General features: G+C 44.2%; 1 protein-coding gene across 2 annotated transcripts; it reads left to right on the forward strand.

Moving 5' to 3' along the window:
* The first annotated feature begins 271 nt into the window (after nt 1–271).
* Nucleotides 272–14,616, forward strand: LOC310683854 (pituitary homeobox 3-like). 2 transcript variants are annotated; one of them, XM_083454293.1, is made up of 3 exons: nt 272–830; nt 10,224–10,438; nt 12,733–14,616. In XM_083454293.1, the coding sequence occupies exons 1-3, from the start codon at nt 743–745 to the stop codon at nt 13,234–13,236; spliced, it is 807 nt and encodes a 268-aa protein (XP_083310419.1). In that variant the 5' UTR covers nt 272–742; the 3' UTR covers nt 13,237–14,616. The 2 variants fall into 2 exon arrangements, 1 of the variants encoding a protein (XP_083310419.1); XR_014514548.1 differs by lacking the exon at nt 272–830 and adding an exon at nt 7,240–9,070.
* Nucleotides 14,617–24,655: the final 10,039 nt, after the last annotated feature.

A 24,655-nucleotide genomic window follows, 5' to 3' on the forward strand; every position in this document is an offset into this window, starting at 1 on the left:
TCTTCTGTTCTCCCATTAAGTGGTGTCAGAGGCAAGCCACAAGGATGAATGAAACTCCAAATGGGAAATGTAAACAGAGAGACAACTGGTGCCGAAATGGTGCACATTCAGCGTCTCCTCCTCCAATGAGCACAAGCTGAACAAAACACTGGCCTCCCCAGCTGCCATCTTCTCATCCATCCCCACATCCAGCTTCCCCAGCCCGCTGTGGAGACCATGCCTGATTGGCACCTGGTTAGATTGCACTCAGCTGTCCCTGATATTTGACACACACACACACACACACACACACACACCCTTCCTGCCGCGCTAAAGAACACGCCAGCCCTGGGAAAGAGAAATAAACATGTGAGAGAGGGGAGGTTGGTTGAAAAACAGCAGCGCCCTGGGAGCAAAATAGCCCCTAAGAAGTTGCAAACCTCTTTGGTGGAGGGAAGAGTCAGACCTTAAGGTGGTCCTGGTGGAGGAAAACTAAGCCTTTAGAATATAGCTAATGGGGCTCCATGAAGGAGATCCCTGGATAGAGGTTCACAACCAGTAAGGATTTTGATTTCAAAGAGCCAGTTGGGAAGGGATTCCTTAGCCTGGACGGCCTCTTCCATGCTCACCTCCCATCAGCACAGCAAAACAGACGCATCAGGCTCTGCCGGCCAGAGAGATTTTGTGGAGTAGGAGGCATCGTGGTTCTGCTTCCAAGCGGTGGGGCTTGAACACAGGGACCTGTCTTTGCACCTTTGGGAGTATGTCAACATTGCTGCAAGCTGCAGATGGGGCCACGGATGGGATACCACCGAGAGCTCTGGCTGGGACACCCAGCACAGAGAGTGGAGGTAAGGCATGGAATCAAAGAGACCTGCATTCTTGGGGGCTCCCAAGCCATTGGTTCGGGGAGTGGTGGTGCCTCTGAAAATAATCCTTTAGTTAGCACAGATGAGCAACAGCATAAATTTGCAGCAGGCTGGAGGCAGGTAAAGGGAACTGAAAAAAGAATGAGAAAGAGGTATCCATAGTGTGCACACCTACTTATTTTGTTCCACTGCCACTTCTGGTTGCACAACCTATCCAGCAGGTTTCTTATACCACCTGGAACCCTGCAAAGCCTGGGTGCCGGTGGTGAAACCTGGGTGAGTGTGTACATGCATATAGCAATGGTGATCCCTCTTTCAGTTCTCTTGAGAAAAGTAGCATTTCTTTCCAGCCTCACCCAAACTCCTGCCCACATAATCAAAACAGCAAAGGGAGGAATTAGTTTCCACTTTCTCAATGCATGGTGAGAGTCTAGAACAGAGATTCCAGATTGTGTTAGCAACTGCAATTAAAGAACCAGGGAGCCAGATCTTTTATGGATTAAGTAATCTGGGATTCAAGAACAGGAGGCCAAGAATAAATCCTGAAAATATGTGGGATTGTGGCAAAGAAACAGAGTTAAGTGAGGGAAAAACAGCAAATCAGGACAATATTTTGAAATGGGCAGTGGGAACACCACAGATCCTTAAGATCTTATCTATATTTGGGCCCAGTTGCTAGTGTGACCATCTTCCTTCAGATCTGCATGCTTTCTGGAGTAGTATGAATAGATAATTGTTTTTCTGTTTATTCTCTCTTGATCTGAGATATTTTCTAATCCTTCATTTGCTTCAACTTCAAGCCATGCAAGAGTAATTGGAAGCAGAAAGGGCAAGTATGCCCTGCAGAGATTTGACCTAATTCAGACAGTTTATACTCTTCCGTACTCCAGTACTGCATGTGGTGGGAGGCAAAGTAATATTAGCAAGAATGCCAAGCCCTTGCCCCAAACAACTTACAATTTAAATGTTGACAGCATCCAAAACACAGGTGCTGTTGGCTCACAGAGGCCTTGCACATGTCCCCCCCTTTGTGCCAATGGAAGAGGCTTTTAAAAATGATGCCTCCTGTGAAAAGGCAGACTGGAATTAAAGGTCTGTCCCTTTCTCCTTCCAGAGCATGGGGTCACCCACTGAAGTTGACAGGCAGGCAACAGATTCAGGATATACTTTTTCACAAGAAAGCTATTAAACATGATAGCTAAGTGGAACCTCCCTGTTCAGAAGCACTGTATCTCTGGGTCCCAAGTGTTGAGACAAGAAAGAGGGGATAGGTGTTGTCTTCATGCCCTCCTTGCAAGCTTCTCAGAAATTACCCAGATTGGCATACAAGATAGGGCTTTGTTCTACTCAGTCAGAGCAGGTGTTTTAGAGAGCTGTGTTAGTCAGGGATATAGAAAAATATATAGTGTACTTTCAATTACAATAATTATTAAGGAATTTATAGAGGCTGACCAATAACATAATTATTTGAGTGGCTCACAAAGATAAAACTATAAATTTCAATATGAAAGGAACTATAAGAACAATTGCAGCACTTTTTAAATATACAATCAGTGTGATAGAAATTCAGATTTTAAAATCTTGGGAGAACAAAGAGGTCTTCAGCTGGCACTGAAGGTGCCAGGTGAGCCTCTCCCGTGTACCTGGAGTGTCACTGATGAGAAAGGCCCTCTCCCTAATAAGGATTGGGAGCAATTCGATTCAGCGCCTAATTCTCACTTTCTGAAACAACCCCTGAACTGAAACACAACCATTCCTTTAAAAATTCACACTTCTCTTAATTTTGAAATGCAATTCTCCAGCCGAGTAATATGTGCAAAAATGTATATACTCAGGTGAACTGTGCATAAAAATGCATACATTAGTGAAAATTACTGAAAAGTGCAGTATAACTGGGAAAATTCATTTGCAAAAATGTGTCTACTAGGCAAGATTGTGTGCAAAAATCTGTGCAGTAGAAATTCAAAAATGCTGATTAATTTTCATGAGTGTTTTGTTTTTTTAAAGACAACCCTTCAAACTAATATGGTAATGTGAAGAACTCAATTTGAGAGAAACTGAAACTGTCAGATTTGCCGATCTCTTCTCCTGAGTAGCCACTCACCTCACAGAGGCAGGAAGTGGACAGGAGCCAGTGAAAATCTTAGTATATTAGCCTGTCCTTTAGACTGAAACTGGCCAGTTAACTCCAGCTGAGAACACCAACGTCCCAGAGGTGACTGACAAACAAATTGTCTCAGGACAGCCTGTCCTGGGTTAATCGCGCCTGCTTTGCAGTCTAACACCTGACGCTGCAATTCAGTCTATGCAAGTACCCAGGATTAGCTTAGGTTAAAGGAGAAAGTTATTAAACTCCTGTTTATCATTATTTCCTGTTATGCTCATAAACACTTCCAGCGTCTTGGGCAGAATAAGCAATTGTAGGTGCTTGTCAGCCAAGCCTGACACTGCCAGGGCAGCTGACACACAGGGGCAGATATGAAATGCCATGAAAGGGTCGGAAATGGTGTCAAGCTTTTTTTCTTGAAGTGCAATAATATTTCTACCAATGGGCAAGGTGGTGGAGGTGATGGGAAGGGAGACACTTGGCTTTTCTGCCTCAGGACCAACCTCCCCAGCCACACCGAAGAGAGGGATCAAATTCGGACTGGATCCATATCCAGGCCTCTCCTGCTTCCATATAGTGAAGCTGATCAGACTAGCAACAGCTCAACCTTGTTTTAGGATCGTTTCCTTCACAAAACCTGAGGACATTTGGCGAGCTTAGGGGGCACAGGGGAGCCGGTGTGGCACACAAAAATTCTGCCATCAAGCACTTTGTTGCCACTCTTCCCACCCCTCACATCCACCACATGAAGCGGCTGCCTCACTCTGCCTAATGTGAGGGCCAGCCCAGAGTTTTAACCACATCATTTCCCCAAATAATCCCTTCCTAAAGCTGTTGGTAGCCTGCAGCATATGTACAAATGGTCAGATACCTGTATATCTGTATCCTCCCCCCATCCGCTCCGCTTTACAAGGCTGAAAGCTATTGAGAATGATTATTTTAGATGTGGAAGCAGGAAACTCTCTCTCCCCTGTGCTGCTGCTGCTTCACTTACAGGTATAAAAAACCAAGCAGCTGTATACAGTGCTTTAATGTAAAAAGAAAGCATCTTTGCTACATCTTTGGGCTGTTCCTAACAAATGTATTTTAAAAAGAGGTAAATATTGGATGCAGGTGGCGCTGTGGGTTAAACCACTGTGCCACTTGGGCTTGCTGATTGGAAGGTCAGCAGTTCAAATCCCCGCGACGGGGTAAGCTCCTGTTGCTCACCTAGCAGTTGGAAAGCACGTCAAGTGCAAGTAGATAAATAGGTACCGCTCCGCCAGGGAGGTAAACGGTGTTTCCGTGCGCTGCTCTGGTTCGCCAGAAGCTGCTTAGTCATGCTGGCCACATGACCTGGAAAAACTGTCTGCGGACAAACATCGGCTCCCTCGGTCTATAGAGCAAGATGAGTGCACAACCCCAGACTGGACCTAACGGTCAGGGTATCTTTACCTTTTAAATATTGTTTGAGGAGGAGCTGGTGGCTGCTGCTCCCCATCACAGCCAGCCCCACACAAATGTGTAAGAGGGCACACCTAGCAGAGGCCCAGGGACAAGACCAGGGGTAGGCAACCCAAGGCCCGTGGGCCCCAATCGCCTTCTCAATCTGGCCCGCAGACGGTCTGGGAATCAGCATGGTTTTACATGAGTAGAATGTGTGTTTTTATTTAAAATGCATCTCTGGGTTATTTGTGGGGCATAAGAATTTGTTCATTCCCCCCCCCCCCAAAAAAAAAATATATAGTCTGGCCCACCACATGGTCTGAGGGACAGTGGACCGGCCCACGGCTGAAAAGGGTTGCTGACCCCTGGATAAGACCCATGCCTTGTACAGAAAACGCCTCCATTTCAGTCTGCACCATTTTCTCCAGGCAGAGCCTCCTCAAAATCCAGTGGACCTTCTATCAGCCATTATAGACGATGCACTGCTAGATGGACTCAGTGGTTTGCCTTTGCGTAAGGCAGCTGCCTCTGTCATCTCTGGGAAGGGCTGAAGCTCATAGGAAACAGAACATCAGGACCACCAGGGAGGTGAAAGAGAACCCCGGAGAGTCACTCCCAGTGCCCACAGGCCAGGTGCAGGCAGACTTCAGGCCTATAGGATCTCCCTTGTGTCCACCAACAGGGCCAGCTCTTCTGTTAGGTCCCTGTTAGGATGCGGAGCAGGGTGTGGAGCGGAGGCGTTGGCAGACAGAGCGGCATGTGCCAGGCGGACTGGTCTGCTGTGGTGGAAAATGCTGTCCTGTCACCAGGGTTGAAGCAAGATTCAGCTGCTAGTCCACTTGACTTTGATCCATGGACTGGGAGGTTCAGGCTGACATCTCCAATGTACACCTTTAGGCGCCAGGCGATAACGTCCCTCTTCAACCTGGCCTTGGGCTGGGGGTTATGGTTTGTGCAAGGGTTCTCTTGGTTCTGTTCTGCTCTTGCTTTTATTAGGTATTTTGTGTTTCTTATCTTGTATTTTTATGTTGTGAACTGCTCTGAGGTCTATGGGTGAAGAGCAGTATACAAATTTAATAAACAAATAAAAATAAAATGGGGAGATCTGAGTTTCTACAGATTTGAACACAAAACTGTCCAGCACAGCTGCACAAAGATTTGGTCTAAGCTAAGGCAACCCATTAATATTCTTCTTTTACAGGAAACAAAATGACAGAGAAACTTTAAAAAAAAAAACTTGCTATTTTACTTGTTATTGTTAAATTTGGGGTATCAAATTACCCAGATCTACCTTCTGCTCACTTCAGTTATAGGAGCTATATGAGCAGGCCAAAAGGTAAAAGATAGCTTCCCATATTCCTAACAGCAGGCAGGTAAATAAGAACTTGAAAAGAGCGTCTGCTGGATCAGGCCAATGGCTCACCTAGTACAGCATCCTGTGCGCTCTTGGCGCACCTGCTCCTCCCAGCAAGTGACATTCAGAGAACACTGTGGCTGGTGGCCATTGATAGCCTTCTCCTCCTCCACTGACTTGTCTATGCCTCTTTCAAAGCCATCCATGCTTGGTGGTCATCACTGCCTCCTGTGCTGCATGAAATGCGAAACCCTCCTGAAATAATAACATTTTATTTTATTTAAAGGATTTTTTTTTAGAATGGCTCAATAGGCTCCAGAAATTCTTTAATGAAAGGTACTTCTCTCCCCCCCCCCCCCAAATATAAGCCTACTTACTAAATGGATACTTGATTCAAAATTTGTATGTTCTTTTATTTTCCTTTGCTTTTGCAAGCCTTGACGTTTTAAAACATGTGTTTCATGGAAGGGGTATAAGGGAAGGACAACCTACTTACACTGTTACACAAATGCACATTGATCAAATACTTTAATCAACTTTAAAGTCGTGGGGAAAGTTCATTTCATGTATTTTCCACAAACATCCATAGAAGATTTGAACAATGAGGCATTTTAATTAGTAATCCAAAAATAAATCAGACCTAGTTATGGATTTCAGATTGTTGTAAGCACTGTGTTTGTATCCCCTTGTAAAAACATGCACTTTCAGACAGTTTTGGACAAAACTGCAGTCTGTGGTCACCTATGGCCCACATGTTACTGGTTATTCAGATCAGTGACACATTCTTGAAGCTGGTTATAAGGAGAAATGTGTTAATTGGCCCAAAGAGTGCAAATGAGATTATTAAGGTTGCTTCTGCTCTGGCCCTTTCTCTGGAATGATGTTATGGCTACACCAGGCATAACTTCCCTTTCAGTGTGGCTGGTGGATTAGTGAAAACCGTATTTACTCGAGTCTAATGCGCCATCGAATCTAACTGATATCTGAATCTAACAGGTATCTGAAGAAGTGTGCATGCACATGAAAGCTCACACCCATAACAAACTTAGTTGGTCTCTAAGGAGCTACTGGAAGGAATTTTTTTTATTTTGTATCGAATCTAACGCGCACCTGTTTTCAGAACCTTGAAACCAAAAAAAGCATTTGCTGGCGAATGTAAATGTGCCATTGAATCTAATGCACACCTGAATTTTCACCATGTAATTTGGCCAAAAAAGCTGAGCATCAGATTCAAGTAAATATGGTTAATTGTCCTTAATATTTGCTTCCCACTCAGGGGAAAGTGAACACTCTCTCTTTCTCCTTTGTATGTGAAATAGCTTATTTTCCTACAAAATAAATAGAAGGGGAAATCCATCAAGGAAACCAGTAATGAAAAGGGAGCAGTAACTGATTCACCAAAGAGCAATCCATTACTGATTTCCCCTGCCCTCAGCAACACTGGACCCGGAACCAACGAAACAGCGAGGGAGTGATTGCTAGAAGGGCCGTTCCTTGGTCACCTGACCGGCGGCCGCGGGGGAGGCCGGGAAGGGCAGGCGTCAGCTGACGTGCGCAGCTCCTCCGGCTCCCTTCTCCTCCGGCGAGGCCGTGGCGCGTCTCTTCCCTGTCATGGAGCGCGACGCCAAGGCGGCCCGGCCCGAGCCCCGCTTCGAGGCCAACTTGGCCTCGACCCTCAAGACGCTGCTCTTCTTCACCGCGCTGATGATCCTGCTGCCCGTCGGGCTCTACTTCTTCTCCAAGGCCTACCTCTTCGAGGGGCTCCTGGGCATGTCGACCCGGGACGGCTACTTCTACAGCGCGGTGCTGGCGGTCCTGGCCGTGCACACCGTGCTGGCGCTCTTCGTCTACGCGGCCTGGAACGAGGGCGCGCGGCAGGGGCGCGCCGCCAAGCGGGACTGAGAGGCGGCGGCGGGGCCGGCGGCCCGCGAAGCCCCCGAGGGCCGAGTCTCGCCCGCGCTCGGCGTCCTTCCCCCCATTCCAGCAGCCTTTGTCGTTTTTAAATTGCCGCTCTGCCTTCTAGTGACAGGTATGTAGCCGTCTTGGTCCGCCGTAGTCGAAACAAAACGGAGAAATTCCTTCGCGTAGCACCTTAGAGATCAGCTCAGTTTGTGGTTGGTATGAGCTTTCGTGTGCTTGCAGACTTCTTCGGATACCAGGGAGCTTCATGAGCCTCAAGACCCGGCAGAGTGGGGAAGACTTAGAAGGAGCCTCGACAGGAGGACGGATCCCGGAATCAGTTTCCACAATCTGTCTGCAGAATGCTGCTCGGAAACGTTTGCTTGCTCAGTAACCTGCCTGGAACTGTTTTGAAATGAACAAGAGAATTCGTCAAGTTGAACATGAAGGATTTGAGAGCTTCGCCTGCAGAGTCTGGACCAAAAATGGTTGAAGTTCGTGTGAAAGAGACTTTATTCCTGTGTCTTTTAGATGGGGGGGGGGGGGGAGGGTTCCAACTTCAGGAGCCTTGACTGACAGTATTCTGCCTACAATTCATGGTTAAACAGTCACGTGATAATTACACTGATAATTACAAGTTTTCTGCCTTGCCACTAACGTCTGTTTAACATTATTTGTTGTGGAATTATGGGGGAAATCGCCACTTTTATGGTGGCAGCACTACAGTACACCAAAAAAAACTTATTTATTTCACTGGAACCTGCTATACAGGATTCAGCACACAAGCCCAGCTGAAATGCGCCAATGTGCAGCTAACTTGGGTTAGCTGTTTCAGTAGCTAATGTGAAGTCCTGCGTAAGGACAAATTTTTCCTTCAGGTGAAATTAACTTTCACAACTTTCCTGAATCTTGAATATTTTATCATTACCCTTCTAAGGTTTTATATACTCTGTTTTTAAATCCTAACATAAGGCATAAATCCTGGGATTGAAAATGTTTACAAATGAGAACCTCCTACTTGTGTTACTATAAAGCACTAGGAATAAAGGAATATTTTAAAATGTAAGGATGTAGAATAGTGACATTGTCTTAAGGGGATCTGTATATAAGTTTTACGCTTTTTGAAGGGGGAGGAATCTAATGTTGGGCAACTTGCTGCTGCTTTATATGAATTGCAAATTTATTTTGTACTGTATTGTGTTGAAATTTCTCTTTCCTTCCCTTATCTATGGAATTGATGTATTGTGAACCTTTTTGATAAAACGTAAGCATACAGCATAAAAATAAAAAATAAATAAAAGGGATTTCCTTCTCAATAAGCTTTATAGGAGGGTTTTGTTTAGTGCTATTTTTCTGGGGGTACTCAAGGATGCACAATATGTACTGTCGCCTCTTTCCCCCCAAATGTTAAAAGTGTGGCATTGTAGCAACTTTATGGTGAGTACCAGCAACTTTTTTTCCTTTTTTAAAAAAAGCACTGGTTTTGCCTGTGGGTGTGTTCAGCGTACAATTCGGGGGGGGGGGGGGCAGTGCAGCATTGTAAAGTATTGTGTCGAACTATAATTTTTATAGTGCAGAACGTCAATGCCACAGCTGTACTAAAAGGTTCCAGGGTGGAAAGTTACTCCAAGTTATCCAGTTGAGCAATAAAAAATTGTTTGTAATGTTTGAAGTAATCAAAATTAGCCTCATTGTAGGTACCTCTACAGATCTTTCCCCTAGAGAACATAGCAATTATTTATTTAGAAAAATACTTTAGACTTCCTCTTAAACAAAATAGATATATTCAACAGTGCTTTGTTTTTGGTTGTTGGGGGGGGGGGAGTTTCTTGTTTTTTTGTTTTTGTTTTTTGAAGTTTTCACAATAAAAGAAGCAAATTAATCTACAGGAAATAAAGAGAAGAAAGAAACCAAAGAAAGAAGAAACTGAAGAAAAAACTACAAGATCTTCCCTCATCACTATAACTTAGCTTTTATCCCCTACAGAGGGAAGTGTGCCTTCCCCACTCTCACCAGGGCTCATCCTTCTCTTCCCACAGCCTCCCACCCCGGGAGATCTCCCATGACCTGCCTCTCACAAAGGGTCTAAACTGTCCTTCCCCTTCATCTGAGATAAAAGTAAGGAGAGAAAAAAGAGAAAGAAATAGATAAAAGGACACCATCTGTCAGTTGTGTATACAATATTTCTTAAAAATAGTCAAATGCTCAATCTAGGTTATTCAGTTAGAAATAACTGGTCATTCTTTTCCTAGCTGTCCAGTGCTCTTCAGTTCGTTTACTTTTTTCAATGCAGAAAGTTGTGCTGTTTAGCTTGTTTTTGTTGTTGTTTTGTTAAGAGTGTTCTAGAGAAGATGGTTGTTTTACTGATGTCAATATGATTTGTGTTGTAATTATGTCGTTTTGTTATTGTCATGTGAGCTGTGTGAGTGAAAAGTGGCAAAGGAATATAATAAATGAAATCAGGGTGATGTACAATAAAATCTGTGAATGCAAAAAGCATGAAATACCATAAAATCAATACAGGAGGCAGGTAGTGAGCTTGATGCCCACTGTACATGCTGACATCTCCCATGTTCCTGGTTCTTTACAGGAGAGAATGGTGAGGTTTCTCAGTGCAAATCTTCAGATTCCAGCGGTGAGGAGGAGGCCAACGTGGGGAAGAAGAAGCCACGTAGGCAGAGGACTCATTTCACCAGCCAGCAACTCCAGGAGCTGGAGGCCACTTTTCAACGGAATCGCTACCCAGACATGACCACCAGGGAGGAGATTGCAGGCTGGACCAATCTGACGGAGCCCAGGATCAGGGTGAGCGGAGAGCTGTGTTGAGACAGGCAGCAAGTGTAATTAGAGATGCAAAAGCTGGGGTGGGGGGTCAGGAAAAAGCAACACCCCATTCCCCCCCCCCCCAAGCCTTGTCTCTCATTTTTCCAATTGAAAAACTGAAAATTTGGGGGGACATGAAGAGGGGGGGGGGACATGAAATATTGTCTCTCTTACAATAAGTGAAATACTAATGCACAATTATTGCATCAGCGACATGCTGCAGAATACGTCTGCAAAAAACAAACAAACACCAGACTGGAGGGGCCTCTAGAAATTGCTGGGGCAGGGCAGGAGTGAGGTCAGGGCGATGCAGTTGCACTAATGGGAGCACCAAGTTGGCAGCTGTGGTGCTTCTGCTGGTGTAGGCAGCTTTTAGTCACTCAGAATGTGTGGTGTGAATATTGTCTCCCATAAAAAGCTACAGCATTAGAGAATAATAATTCATCCTATGCTGTAGGCATCATATTTAAATGGCGGTCCAACCTCAGGCATGCTTGGAGGAAACCGATTACTTGGATCCATTCCAGTGGCTTCAGCACTTGCCAGGTCACTGAAACTGCCTTGGCTACCCTGGTTGATGGCATTTGTTGAGAGAGAGAGACAAAGGCAGTGTGACCCTGCTCATTCTCCTTGGCCCACCAGAGGCTTTTTATACTGCTGACCATGGTATCCCCCTGGAGCACCTCTGGGAGGTGGGGATTGGAGGCACTGTGCTTCAGTGGTTCCACTTCTACCTCCAGGGCCATTTCCAGAAAATAGCTATGGGAAGCTGCTGTTCAGCACCAAGGGAGCTGACCTGTAGTGTCCTGCAGGGTTCCATATTTCCTTACCTGCTATTCAACATCTATATGAAGCTGCTGGGAACTATCATCAGGAGATTTGGAGTGAGATGTCAGATAAATGGATGACATCCATCTCTATCTCTCTGTCCCATTTGAATCGGGAGAGGCAGCGATGGAATGAATGTGGGTCCATAAACTGAAGCTGAATTCTGAAAAGAGAAAGGTGTTGTGTGTCCCAAGTTCTCACACCTGGGAGATGCAGTTGCGCACTCTTGGAATGAGCAGGCCTGCACTGTGCTCCTGGGTTCAACTCTGTCCCTGGAGGTTCAGATGGCTTCAGTGGCTAGGAGTGCCTTATTCCAGCTCTGCCTGATCTACCAACTATGATGCCTATTGGATAGAAATGTCTCGGCCATAGTATTCCATGCTCTGGTAACTTCCAGACTGGATTATTGAAGATGACTCAGAAACTTCAATCAGTCCAAAATGCTGAGGTTCCATTTAGAGCTCACAGACTCCTGTTTAAAAACAGCTGCATTAGTTGCCAGTTCATTTTCAGGCCCGGTTTATGGTGTTCACATTAGTGTTTAAATCACTAAATGACTAAGCCTTGAATCCTATCAGGAAAAAAGGTGGGATATAAATAAACAAATAAATATATATACTTGTACAGTGGTACCTTGGTTCTCAAACTTGATCCATTCTGGAAGTCCGTTCCAAAAAGTTCTAAAACCAAGGTGTGCTTTCCTATAGAAAGTAATGCAAAATGGATTAATCTGTTCCAGACTTTTAAAAACAACCCCTAAAACAGCAATTTAACATGAATCTTACTATCTAACGAGGTCATTGATCCATAAAATGAAAGCAATAAACAATATACTGCAGTCACACAATCAGTCAATCGATCAGCAGCTGAAATGGGTTCCACACAGATACAAAAACAGAACAAAAAAGCCGCAAAATAGCAAAAACAGACAGACCTCAGCGTAACATTCAAAACAGAAGTGTGACACTCAAAATGGAGCATGTTTGGCTTCTGAAAAAAGTTCGTAAACCAGAACACTTACTTCCGGATTTGCAGTGTTCGGGTTCCAAGTTGTTGAGTACCAAGGCTTTTGAGAACCAAGGTACCACTGCATACTGCAGTTTCATAAAACATATCAATGTGGTTTTCTACAATTCCATATGCACCATAAAAAACTATCTCAATGTAAACTTGTAAATGTATTTTATCCTAAAATGCACATTCATAAGGCATTTTTGTATGTTTTTGAGCCACAAATAATACCACAAAATCTAGAGAAGTACTAAATCTGAACAATAATTTTGTATCGGCCAATTTATTTGTTTGAGGAACGAATTAAGTCAGTTTGATTAAAAATGTGGACAAAAGGAAATTCTTAATCAGTTCACTCAGCCACTGAATTTTACGGACCACTGCATTGGAGAGTAGAATTTTCCTTTCTGCTTCTTTCTTCCTTTTCCCCCCTCAAGGTTTGGTTTAAGAATCGCAGAGCCAAGTGGCGGAAAAAGGAGCGTCACCAGCAGACAGAGCTCTGTAAAGGGCCGTTCAGCTCCCAGCTCAACGTCTTGACAAGGAACCCGTATGAGGACCTTTACCCGACCTACGCCTACAGTACCTGGGCTCCCAAGGGGCTGCATGCCAACCCCATCCATAGCAAAGGGTTCCAGCTCTTCAACTCCGTGAACATCAATTCCTTTCCAGCCCAAGGTGTGTTCCCAGCAGCTTCAGCAGCCTCCACATCTGGCGTCCCATCTCTGGAAACCTTCAACAGCCTGGCAAGCCCTTCTGGGCCTCCCAGTTCACCGTATGGACCGAGTGCCTCACAATTCTTGTACAGAGACCCCTGCAACTCAAGCCTGGCTGGTTTGAGACTCAGAGCAAAGCAGCCACAGGCCCCCCTCCACTATGGTTCTCCTCAAAATCCAGCCTTGGGGCCCAGCTCCAGCCACTACAATTTGGACAGGCCAGTGTGATGTTGGGGCCCAAAAGAAGGATAGCCTGACGTGTTTCCTTAGAGCTCTTACTGGCAGTGGTTTCCGGGAAGGGTTTGCCTCCATAGTTTCTCTGCAAGGGGTGAACAGGGTTCACCAGCCCTGGAAAGATGAGCACGTCTAGCCTCTTTCAATCTGGATATTGCCAAATAACCACCTTTCACAAGACTTTCCACACAGTCACCTTTCATGGAGACAGTGCCTTCTCTGAAACTCCGGAACCTGAAGGCTACAAACTGCCAATGTTATTCTGGTTTAATCTGAAGCAAGTTGTGTCAGATGCCCAATGTATTTTTATTTCTTTAGTAGGAGGCCAGAGAAAGTGAATGGCAGGACTTTGGTCAGGCATATAGTACTGTTGAAGGGGGGAGCTCATCTGTTATGACCAAAAGTAGAACCCCAAATGAGGAGTGATGAGGGAACAGAGGAAAAGCAAATCTAAGAAAGCCAGTAGGATACTTGGGGTTGTGTTGGTTTACTGTTCTGATCCAGTCAGGTCAATTTCACCCAATCCATTAACTCACTGAAGCCTCAGATAGTCATTCCCAAACTGGACTGCCTCTCAGTCATTGGAGCAGGAAACATTTGATCTCTGGGTTGTGGGTTCAAGGCCAATGTTGGGCGAAAGATTCCTGAGTTGCAGGGGGTTGGGCTGGATGGCCCTGGCGGTCCTTTCCAGTTCTAGGATTCGAAGGTTGAGGGGACTCTGGGCAAAACGATGGCGCTCCCTTTCACCACATATGCCTACATTGGGGGCCCTTTTACAATTAGAAATATGTACTGGGGGCTGGTTTCCTGAAACATCTTGGTTCACCTCCTCCCAATGCCGTTGAAGTTGAGTTGTTCCAGGGCACTATAGAGGAATAAAATGACCACAAAATATGGTAACGCTGGGGTTGCTGTGTTTCTGTGGCAGTTGTCTTTTTTGGGAAGGAGATGCTTTCCTCACACTCAGCCTCTTCCATTGATCGGTTTGGAGGGTCCCTCGGCAGCTTCAGGACCTCAGCACTTGCTGAAACCTGTGCTACCTCCCCCCCCTGAGATTATTTATATCCAACACGTTTTGAAGATTTGGCCAAATTTAACATTTATTGTTTTCATTATCAAAAGGGGGGAAACCATCTCTCTGCAAAGCTAGGAGGGTGGGCCATTGCAGCCCTCTTCCACTAAACAGCCACAACATCTCCACCCTCATGTATGTCCTATAAGCTAATCACTGCCTGATTGCCTTGAACTACTCAGGATTGCTCTGAGCGAATTTTCTAGAGGTGGTGTGTAAGGATAGGGGGAAAATTTGATTCAAGTTGAAGTTAAAGGCAAAGCTGTCTAATTCACACTGTTTAATAAATATGTGAACCAAAACACAGTTGTCCTTTGAAATTCATGCTTCTCCAGATTTTACAATGCAGATCTTCAGCCAAATACAAAAATGCACATAGTAAAGCATGCAGAAAAATGTGTGCATTGGTGAAAATAACAGAAAAAGCATTATGTTAGGGGATATTACTTTTCAAACTAGTGTATATTAACATAAAATTGCATGTGAATATTAGGATAAATTTGCACTAAAATGCTGGTGGATTTTCATGTGGGCTTATTTTTTAAGAATCTCAAACTGATGTGGAAATGTGGAGAAGTGAATTTAAGACTGGAAAAACGAGAAAATAAGGGAACCTGAAGGTGACAGTTTTGCCCTCTCCTGATAGTGTCTCGCCTGCGCTCACTATATTAGTTTGCATGGGAGATGGAAAACCCTTTCAGCAGAAACCTTCCCAGGCTAGTTTTGCCCAAGCCTTTCCAGCCCCTCCCCTGTCCATTGTCATCAGGGGGATGAACCCCTTCAGGCTGCTCATGCTTTCCTTACAGTCGCTGACCCGTTTTGACAGTGGCACTGCTGTAATGGATAAATAGATTTCCTTCTTCCTCCTCCTCCTGTTCTTTTCCTTTGTGAAGTTTTTTATTAAGTTTCCCAAAATTTCACACATACATTTCAATACATAATAACCCCCCGACTTCCCACCCCCATTTCCATGGTGTTTCTGTTTCTCTCCCTGTGCTGTACCGTGTCATCTCCTCCTCCTGTTGTTGTTTTTTTCCTTAGAACATGTGTTGATAGGGTCTAATCGTGAACAGGTGGCCTTCCACACGCTGGATGCAACTTTGAGAAATGGCCTGAATAAAGAGTCTTGAAAAACTTTGTATCCATACAAATATGCATGAGGTTTGCCCATTTTATCATACTGTGATAAAGACTGCCTGAGTGCCATGTGATGCCCTGTCAATAAACCTTTTTTTTTTATTTCACAAATCTATCTAATTCTTACTTTTTGAACCACTGCCCTATTATCTGGATTTAGCTCTTGCAGAGCCGCTGCCAGTGAGTATAGGTCAACCTCTCCATATCTGCTGCTCCCCAGATGTAGTGAACTTCTTATCCCACCATCCCTGACTTTTGGTCATGCTAGCTGGGTCTGATAACAGATGTCGTCTGAAACATCAGAGACAGGTACCAGGATGGCAAAGGCTGATGTAGACAATACAGGGAGAGATAATGTGCCTTGGCCTAAGACAGCTTCCTTGGGTACCTAAGGGTCTCTGGCATATGACAAGCCAGGAGAGAACTCCCTAAAATCAAATTAAGCTTTTTCCCATTCAGAAGCTTGCCAAAAAAGCTTGTAAATACCAAGCCAGTTCTGAAGTCACCCATGGCTAGTTTCAGCAAAAGGGACTTTCTAGTTCCCATAATCTCCAGGAGAGCTTTAAAAAATACTCCGAACGTCCTTTCTATTTTGAAGCTTGCTCTTGAAGACTGCCTGGAGGTCCATGTTTCATGTGTCCTTTTTGTCCTGTTCATTTGTAATTGCTAGGAAGTGCAGCTGGTAAATTTAAAACATTAGAGATCCTTCCCCACACACAGCATGTTGCCTAATTGTCGAATTCACAGCAATGGGAGAATTTCTTGGCTACTCAGCCTTGAAGAGGTTGTGCCTGTTGTTACGGGTGTCATTGAGTCAGGGGTGGACAGAATGAGGCCCTGAGTGATGACAAAATTTGGCACACACACCCCAACCATTATTTCTTATTTACAGAATAATTCCTTTTGGTACAGTAGCTTTTTATGGATCTTCTCAGTAGGTACACATATAATAAAGGTGTTGTTGTTGTGATGTGCCCGTTCGGCTCGGCATCCTGTACAGGGGATGCACTGCACTGCCCTAAATCCGGTGCTGATTGAGCCTTCTTGACCAGTAATTCTAAGAGCTGGAACTGTAGTCTTAAACGATGGTTTTTCCTGGCCACCGTCTTGTGCCTCTCATTTTGTAATGGTGAATTGGCACCCTTCTGTCCAGAAAACTCTGTGAATATTATCTGCCAATTTCTTTACACCAGCCTTTGCCGGCCAGATGTTTTAGACTACAAAACATAGTACTGCGTGATGATGGGTGTTGTAGTTCAAAACATCTGGAGGGCACCGGTTTGAAAAGTCGATTTTACAGCATTCTCATGCTCTACAGACCATTGGTATTATCTGCTGTGCCTGCTGGTGGCTTTTAATCTGCCCTGGTATGTCAGAAGCATACCAAGTTCAGTTCAAGGTTTTGAACTTGGGAGCTTGGGACCAGTTAGGATACCTAATCCCTGGCCCCATATACCCCTGCCGGCCTACTGCCTTTCTCTGATGGGGCTCGGTTAAGAGTTTCTCCTAAATCTCCCCTGCAAATACCCCCTACTGCATACAATAACCAGAAAAAATGTATTTGGGGAATGTACTGTATTTTTCGCTCTATTAGACGCACCGGACCATAAGACGCACCTAGTGTTCTAGCTTCTGCCTTAGCGGCGTGAAGCCTCTGCAGGGCAGCAGGGAGCCTTCATGCTGCTGCCCTGTGGAGGCTCCATGTGGCTATCCCTGACTTTTGTGGCAGGTGGAAGAAGGGACAGAGCACATGGCTCTGTCCCTTCCCCCACCTCCCAGAAAAGCCCCCAAGAGCCGTGCTCCCTTTAAAGAGCGCACAGCTCTTGAGGGAGGTGGAGGGAAAGCCAGTAGGCTTGCTTTCGCTGAAGCCAGGAGGGCAGGAGGGATAGATGTGCACTGATTCAAATTACAGTCAGAGCTGAACAACCCATTGCCCATAACTGCACAATGCAATGCACATACTGAAATAATGTTTCCTTCAATAACCTTTTTGCTTCTGCCTCTCAGTCTCCAGGATTACAAAACAATAGAGGCAAAATAACAGGATTATATAAGCATTTAAGAGGATCAAACTGTAACTAAGAAAAATTGACAACAAATTGTGCAGGTGTGACTTTCCTCAAAATTTGAGGGAAAATTGAGCCATGAAAAATGCAATATGGCCACCACTAAATAGTTGTTTTAATACATTTATTTGTTTTTAACAATTATATGCCATCTTTCAATAAAATATTACAGAATACAGTATCTTACAAATAAAACAGTAAAATGCAAAGTGAAATAGATAGGAAAATACCAAATGAAATCAAAAGAGGCCATTCAACATGCTTGGGCACTGTGACAATGTCTGGTTTTCTGTCCAAATTATGCCTAGAGAATAAGGCGCATCCCTAACATGAAGGAAGTTTCAATTAAAGGCTGTCTGGCAGGGAAATGGAAGATCTTGATGGCAGTTTGCAGCTGAGACAAACAGTTCCTTCCGACCCCAGGGAGTGCCTAGCTTCCCTGTGGCTCCCGGCAGGTGTCAACCACCCATTACCTGTGAAAGGTGACATAAGGTCTGATTGGTCAATGGAGTGACAGCTGCCAGTCAAATATACATGGGCAAGAACCTCGTAACAAGGGGACTGTAAGGTCAGACCTTTTCTTGGTGATAATAAGTAGCCACCCTAGAGTGAAGGGATAATTTAATGAGTAGGGCAGAGTGGTGGCATAGGTGATGGAGGGTCCTAAATCTGCCAGGCACCTTTGTAAACCTAATCCCATGTGTCTAAATATTATTAATAATGTAATTATTTAATATTAAAAATGTGAGTGTTAGGCCTGTACTGATAACCTTGGTACAGTTGTTATAAATACATGCTCTCAAAATGTACTGCTTGGCATTTTTTCTTGAATTAATCAAAGAGAGCCTTTATACCTTACTGAGGATCTCACCCACTCCAAATGGCTCCCCCAGCATGCCAATTATTTCTCTCTCTTCTCACCTCTGCTCCAGCAACACCACACCCAGCAAGAATATACAAAATGCAAATTGCACCTGCTTCCAAATTTGCATGTTCTGGTGTGCTGCTACAACTCAGAACCAAGGAGGCTGAGTTGTCAGAAACCCCCATAAACCAAGGATCTGGACCAAGTGGGGGTGGGGATGAGGGACAGAGAAAAGAAAAATTCTACATCCCAGTTCTATCCAAAAGCTGATTTGGTATTAAATGTTTATTACTAAGCAAAATTGGGCTTTCAAGCTCATTAATGTTTTAAAGGCAATCTCCGAGTCTATCATTTCATAGACTGGGAAGCCTTCTATTTTTGCGTTTCAACTTATTCATTAAAATTTAACTACTGCGTTCTCTCACACTTTCGTCAACAAGAGAATCTGGAGCACCGTCAGTCAGGAGTCAGGATTCTGCATTCTGGTGTAAGCCAGATGTCCTGAATTGTATTGTGATTACAAGTCGCTTTCAATTTGGAGAAGCATCACTTATATGAAAAGGAAAATATTTATTGTAAAATTGAAGCTGACTCCTTTATGACTTGTTTCACCCATTTTTGGGCAAGTCGTTGCATGTACAGTCTAAGCACATGTACCCACACTGGAGGCATGACAAAGACATACATTTTAATAGTGGGTTTTTTTTTACAGGAATGGATGAATCTGTCAAATTTGGTTTTTCTCAGTTTATCACATTTTTCCAGTCTAAAGTTCAGCTTTCCACATCAGTTTGTGGGTTTTTTTTTTTAAAGTCCTCATGAAAATTCACCTGCAGTTTTAGTGCAAATTACTCCTAATATGCAAAGGTTGACATTATTCTAGGTTTTATTGCAGTTCTTTAATGAGTTTTAAAATGTTTTGTTTTGTCTTGTTATTGTTAGATTATAGGTACAGTGTCCTTTTTTGGGAGGAAGGACAGGGTTTAAAATGTAGCCAATTAAATAAATAAATTTCTTAAAAATGTAAATGGAATTACAATGCATCTCATTATATTACATATGAATACAACAAATAGTGGGGCAGCCTCTGACCTGTGTGCCTCGCTTACTCCCAGAATATTTATATTCCACTTTCCGGGTCCGAAAGGAACACACAAATAGCAGATTGGAACAATCTATGAAAACAGAACAATAACAGAAAAATCCAGTAAGTAATGAAATAGCAAGGTTGTCTCCACACTGGCACGGTCTTATGGGTGGAAGAGAAGCCGGTTTAGGTTCCCACAATTAAAGAGGATTAAAGTGCTCTGTCTCCCTACCTAGTGCAACAAATCCACTTTAAAAACAAAACACACCAGACTTTTTGTGATTAGGAAAGCGAGGAGAAATGCATTAAAAAGTGAAGGATGAGCCAATGATCAGCAGGAAGGTGTACAATCAACCTGCAAGCAAGTCATGATGTGTACACATTGTCACATGACTTCCCTGCAAACAAATCAGAACACAAGCTCAACAAATGCCAGCCATATGCTACATACATGGAAAGCACATGACTTCCCCCAAAGAATCCTGGGAGTTAGAGTTTGTTAAAGGTTCTGTGAATTGTAGTTCCTTTAGGGGTGAACTACTGTTCCCAGGATTCTTTGGGGGGAAAGTCATGTGCTTTCCACGTATGGTGTGTATTTGTAGCCCAAGTCTAACTTCCAAGCAAATAAGGATGAATAAACAAGTGCTAAGAATTTAGTAGAATACCCATAAAATTTGTGATTTCACATTTGTGCCGTGAAAAACGAGTCACTACAGATTACGTACAGAGATCTTCCTCATTTTTCACTCCGTGTTTTTATTTCTCTCCTAGCTGTGCCCTCTTTCGGCCATTAGAGGAAGCCAGAGAGCTACAGATGGAGTAACTGGAAAAGCAGCCGCCAGGTCTTTTAAGGTTGGTTCCAAAAATGGACGGCAGGGGAAATGGATTCTCTTTCCGTGCCACAGAAATAGCAAAGCAGTGAGGCAGAAACACACTCTAGCAATCTAGTTCAATGTTCCAGAGCACAATGAGGAACACCTCAACAACAATAAACCGTGTAGTAGCAGGAGACTATCGGTGATTGGAGCCATTTGCAAGGCTAACGTGGCTGGTCTGACAACGGCCAGAGGATTCCAACAACACAAGTGTCAAATTAATTAGCACTTTAATAAACATTTCTTGGTTGCTCTGCATTAGCAGCCCCCACTGTGTGTGGATAGCATTTTTCTTCTCCCCGCCCCCTCCAAGCTGCATTCTGAACCAGATAATAGATGCCAGTCTGCTGATGTAGCAGTGATAAGAACATGAGAAGAGCCTGGATTAGGCCCAAGGGTGCCCGTCTAGACCAGCATCCTCTTCTCACAGTGGCCAGCCAGAGGTCTAAGTGGAACATCCCACCCCCACCCCGCAGCCACATGTGAATCCTCACAACTGGTGTCCTGAGGCAGGCTGCCTCCAACAGCGCCTGGAATGTGCACCAGCCCTGGCCCAAAATGATAAGTGTGTGGAGATTTTCTGCTGATTCTTAATTATCAATAGCAGAACTAGGACACAAATTTGGAAAATCTTGCTGTGAGCTGTAGATGCACTACAGATCTCTTGGTCTCTCTTTACATATGGGGAGGAGGAATGCAGCTCTAATTCTCCTTTACACCTGCAGGTGAGGCAATGGAAGTGCTGGACCAGTGTCTTGCTTTGGTAATGGCCTGGCTGAGAGCCAACAAACTGAAACTCAACCCAGATCAGACTAAGGCACTGTTAGTGGGTGGTTCCTTAGACCAGATGGATGGGAGTTGGCCTGCTCTTGATGGGGTTACACTTTCTCTGAAGGAGTGAGTACATAGTTTGGGGGTACTTCTGGATCCTTTACTGTTTCTTGAGGTTCAGGTGGCCTCAGTGGTGCAGAATGCCTTCCATCAGCTTCGGCTGGTGACCCCACTGGACAGGGATAGCCTAATTTCTGTTGCCTATGCTCTGGTAACCTCTAAGTTAGATTACTGCAATGTGTTATATGCAGGGCTCCCTGTGAAGATGGTCTGGAAACTTTAGATGGTGCAGAATTTGGTGGCCAGATTGTACACTGGGACAAGAGGGTTTGCGCATATAATGTTGATCCTGGCCTGACCATACTGGCTGCCAACTAGCTTCTAGGTCCCATTCAGAGTGCTGGTTTTGACCTATAAAGCCTTAAAGGGCTCAAGAATCGCAATACCTCAAGGACCATATCTCACTATATGACCTGACCTGGACCCTGCAATCATCATCAGATGCCCTTCTTCATGTGTCTCTTCCACGAGAGATCCAGGGAGCAGCAACAGGAGAACAGGCCTTTTCTGCAGTGGCTCCCCTTTTGTGGGATGCTCTGCCCAGGGAGGCTCAGCTGACACTTCCATTATACATCTTTAGGCACCAGGTGAACATGTTTCTCTATAACCAGGCCTTTGGCTGATTAACGTTCTGTGTCCTTTTAAATGTGTTTGTGAGATGGGGTGTTATTAATTTGTTTTTGTTTTATTATGTATTTTGTGTTCTCATTTTGTATTTCTATGTTGTGAAACATCCTATGACCTTTGGAGCAATGGCAGTACAGTGGTACCTCGGTTTTTGAACAGCTTCGTTCATGAACAACTTGGAACCTGAACGCTGCAAAACTGGAAGTAGGTGTTCCGGTTTGCGAACCTTTTTTCAGAAGCCAAACGTGCTCGATTTTGAGTCCCCCTGTGTTTCCTGTTGTGCTGCTAATGTGTGCCCCCCCCCCAATTGTAATTCAAGCCTTTTGTTTCCAATTTCAGTGTTCTAAGGTGATATTTGGAGCTTTTGTTTTTGCTATTTATTTTGCGTTTTTTGTTTTGAGGCTTTTTCAGTTAATTTGTTTTTGTGACTGTGTGGGTCCCAGCTCAGCTACTGATTGATTTATTGATTGTGTGACTGTGGAAATGGATAAAAGCCCCTCATCCAAACAATGACTATCATCAGTAAGAAAAAAATATAATTTTAATTTTTATCATCTACAATACTGTTTTATTTATTTTATGCTTTCATTTTATGGATCATTGGTCTCATTAGTAAAATTCATGTTAAATTGCTGCTATAGGGCTTGTTTTTAAAAGTCTGGAATGGATTAATCCATTTTGCATTACTTTCTATAGGAAAGTGTGCCTTGGTTTTGGAACGCTTTGGTTTTGGAACAGACTTCCAGAACGGATAAAGTTTGAGAACCAAGGTACTACTGTATATGAATTATTACTATTATTATTATTATTATTGGCCACTGATTTCATACCCTCCAACATTTCTCCAATGAAAATAGGGACACCCCATTTCATAATGATCATTTTACTATTTATATCCCACACATCTTACTGGATTTCCCCAGCAACTCTGGGCAGCTTCCAACATATATAAAAACATATTTTTTTTTAAAAAAAAACCTTCCCTATACGGGATTGCCTTCAGATGGCTCAGGGGTTGACGCCACACCCTCCAACTCCACATCCTCCAGCATTTCTCCAATGAAAATAGGGGTATCCTAAGGGAAACTGGGACATTCTGGGATCAAATCAGAAACCAGGACGGCTTCTCTAAATCAGGAACATCCCTGGAAAACAGGCACACGTTGAGGGCCTGTGATATCAGGGCTCCCACATTCTAATAGCCAGAACACTGTTGCCAAAAGCATTGAATGAGACTCAATGCTTGGCAAAGATGGCTCCATCCATGATGAAACTGCCTGGGCAGGCACTCTGCCGGCGGCCTCCATTCCGAAGAACCAGCAAGTCTGTGCTGGCCTTCAGGAATGCTGAAGTCTCACCTGCATTTTCTTACCCAGCTGCTGCACGACACCAAAGTTTACGCTAATAGGCTGCAGTGGAACAAGAAATGTGCAAGAAACTTCTTTTATTTTTCTCACTTGCTTGGACTATCCAGCGATACACAAAGAAGGCTTGGGTAGAATCCTGGCCCCTAATTAAAAATATAACACCTATTTTCCTAAGGAAGGCACATTTTGAAGGTAAATTCTTCAAACAGGTTTGTCTAGTGAAACGGACTCTCCAGCTTCTAGCTCTCGAATAATTCAAGGTTAATTTATGAATTGGTGAAAATAATATTTGAAACTTGCATGCATGAACAGCACTGAGTCCACAATAAACTGCTGCGTTGAGGTTCCCTGGCTCAGCTCATTGTCTCAGCAAGTTTAATAGTTGTCTTTTCATACACAGGGCTCCTCCTGACAACCTGATATGCAGCACTCTGATTTGCTTGCACAAAGTTAGGTTAGGTTGAGTCCTTACAGAGCATTCACCCCATTCTGTTTGCAGGAAGGCTACAGGTATATGAGAGTAAGCATTCATCCTTAGTCCATCCGGATTTGCTTGCAGGTTGTTTATACGTCTTTCTCATCACACCTGCACCATATATTTAAAGCACTTTTATATGAGTTCAACAGTCATGGCGCTCCCCTCCCCCCAGGAATCATGGGAACTGTAGTTCATTAAGGGTGCTGACCTCTCAGACCCACAGCAAACTGCAGTTTCCATGATTCCCTGTGACTGTATAGTGTGGATGTGATCCATTAAGCATTCCTTCATCCCTCCCTTTTCAGTGCATTTCCTTGTCAGTTTCCTAACTGCATAAAGTTATTTTTGTTTATTTAGGGATTTGTTCCACTAGGGTGACAGAGCGCGGTAATCCACAAACCTAAATTTCTGGTATGCACTTAAATCCCTCCTGCAAGCTGCTAGCAGCCTGGAAGCGACCACACTGGTGTCCCCCCCCCCCCCCCGAAAAGACAACCATTAAACTTGCTGAGACAACGAGCAGAGCCAGGGGACCATAACACAGCAGTTTATTGTAGACTCCGTGCTGTTCATGCATGCATGTTTCAAATATTATTTTCACCAATTCATAGATCAACCTGGAATTATTAGAGAGCTAGAAGCTGGAGAGTCAGTTTCACCAGACAAACCTGCTTGAAATGTTTGAATATACCTTCAAAATGTGCCTTCCTTAGGAAAATAGGTGTTATATTTTTAATTAGGGGCAGGATGCAGCTACCTCCCTCTACAGTTGTGGCAACCAAGGGCATGTGGCCAGCTGACTCAGTCCAGTGGGTGAACAATCATTAGGTTTGGGGATAAGTCAATGAATGTCTCCTGGGAAAAGCTCCTCATTTCCTTCCCCTCCACCCAGCGCAGCAGCCGCACCCTGCCCCATCCCACTAGCTGGGAAGCCGCGAGAAGCTCAGG

Source organism: Podarcis tiliguerta, assembly GCF_965153285.1.
Source record: "Podarcis tiliguerta genome assembly, chromosome: 8".
Lineage (NCBI taxonomy): Eukaryota > Metazoa > Chordata > Lepidosauria > Squamata > Lacertidae > Podarcis > Podarcis tiliguerta.

Excerpts from the sequence above, each read along its gene's own strand:
- LOC310683854 (XM_083454293.1), top strand. The coding sequence starts at position 743 with ATGTCAACATTGCTGCAAGCTGCAGATGGGGCCACGGATGGGATACCA. Across the intron at positions 831-10,223 it reads ACCCAGCACAGAGAGTGGAG|GAGAGAATGGTGAGGTTTCT; the intron begins GTAAGGCATGGA and ends GGTTCTTTACAG. Across the intron at positions 10,439-12,732 it reads TGACGGAGCCCAGGATCAGG|GTTTGGTTTAAGAATCGCAG; the intron begins GTGAGCGGAGAG and ends TCCCCCCTCAAG.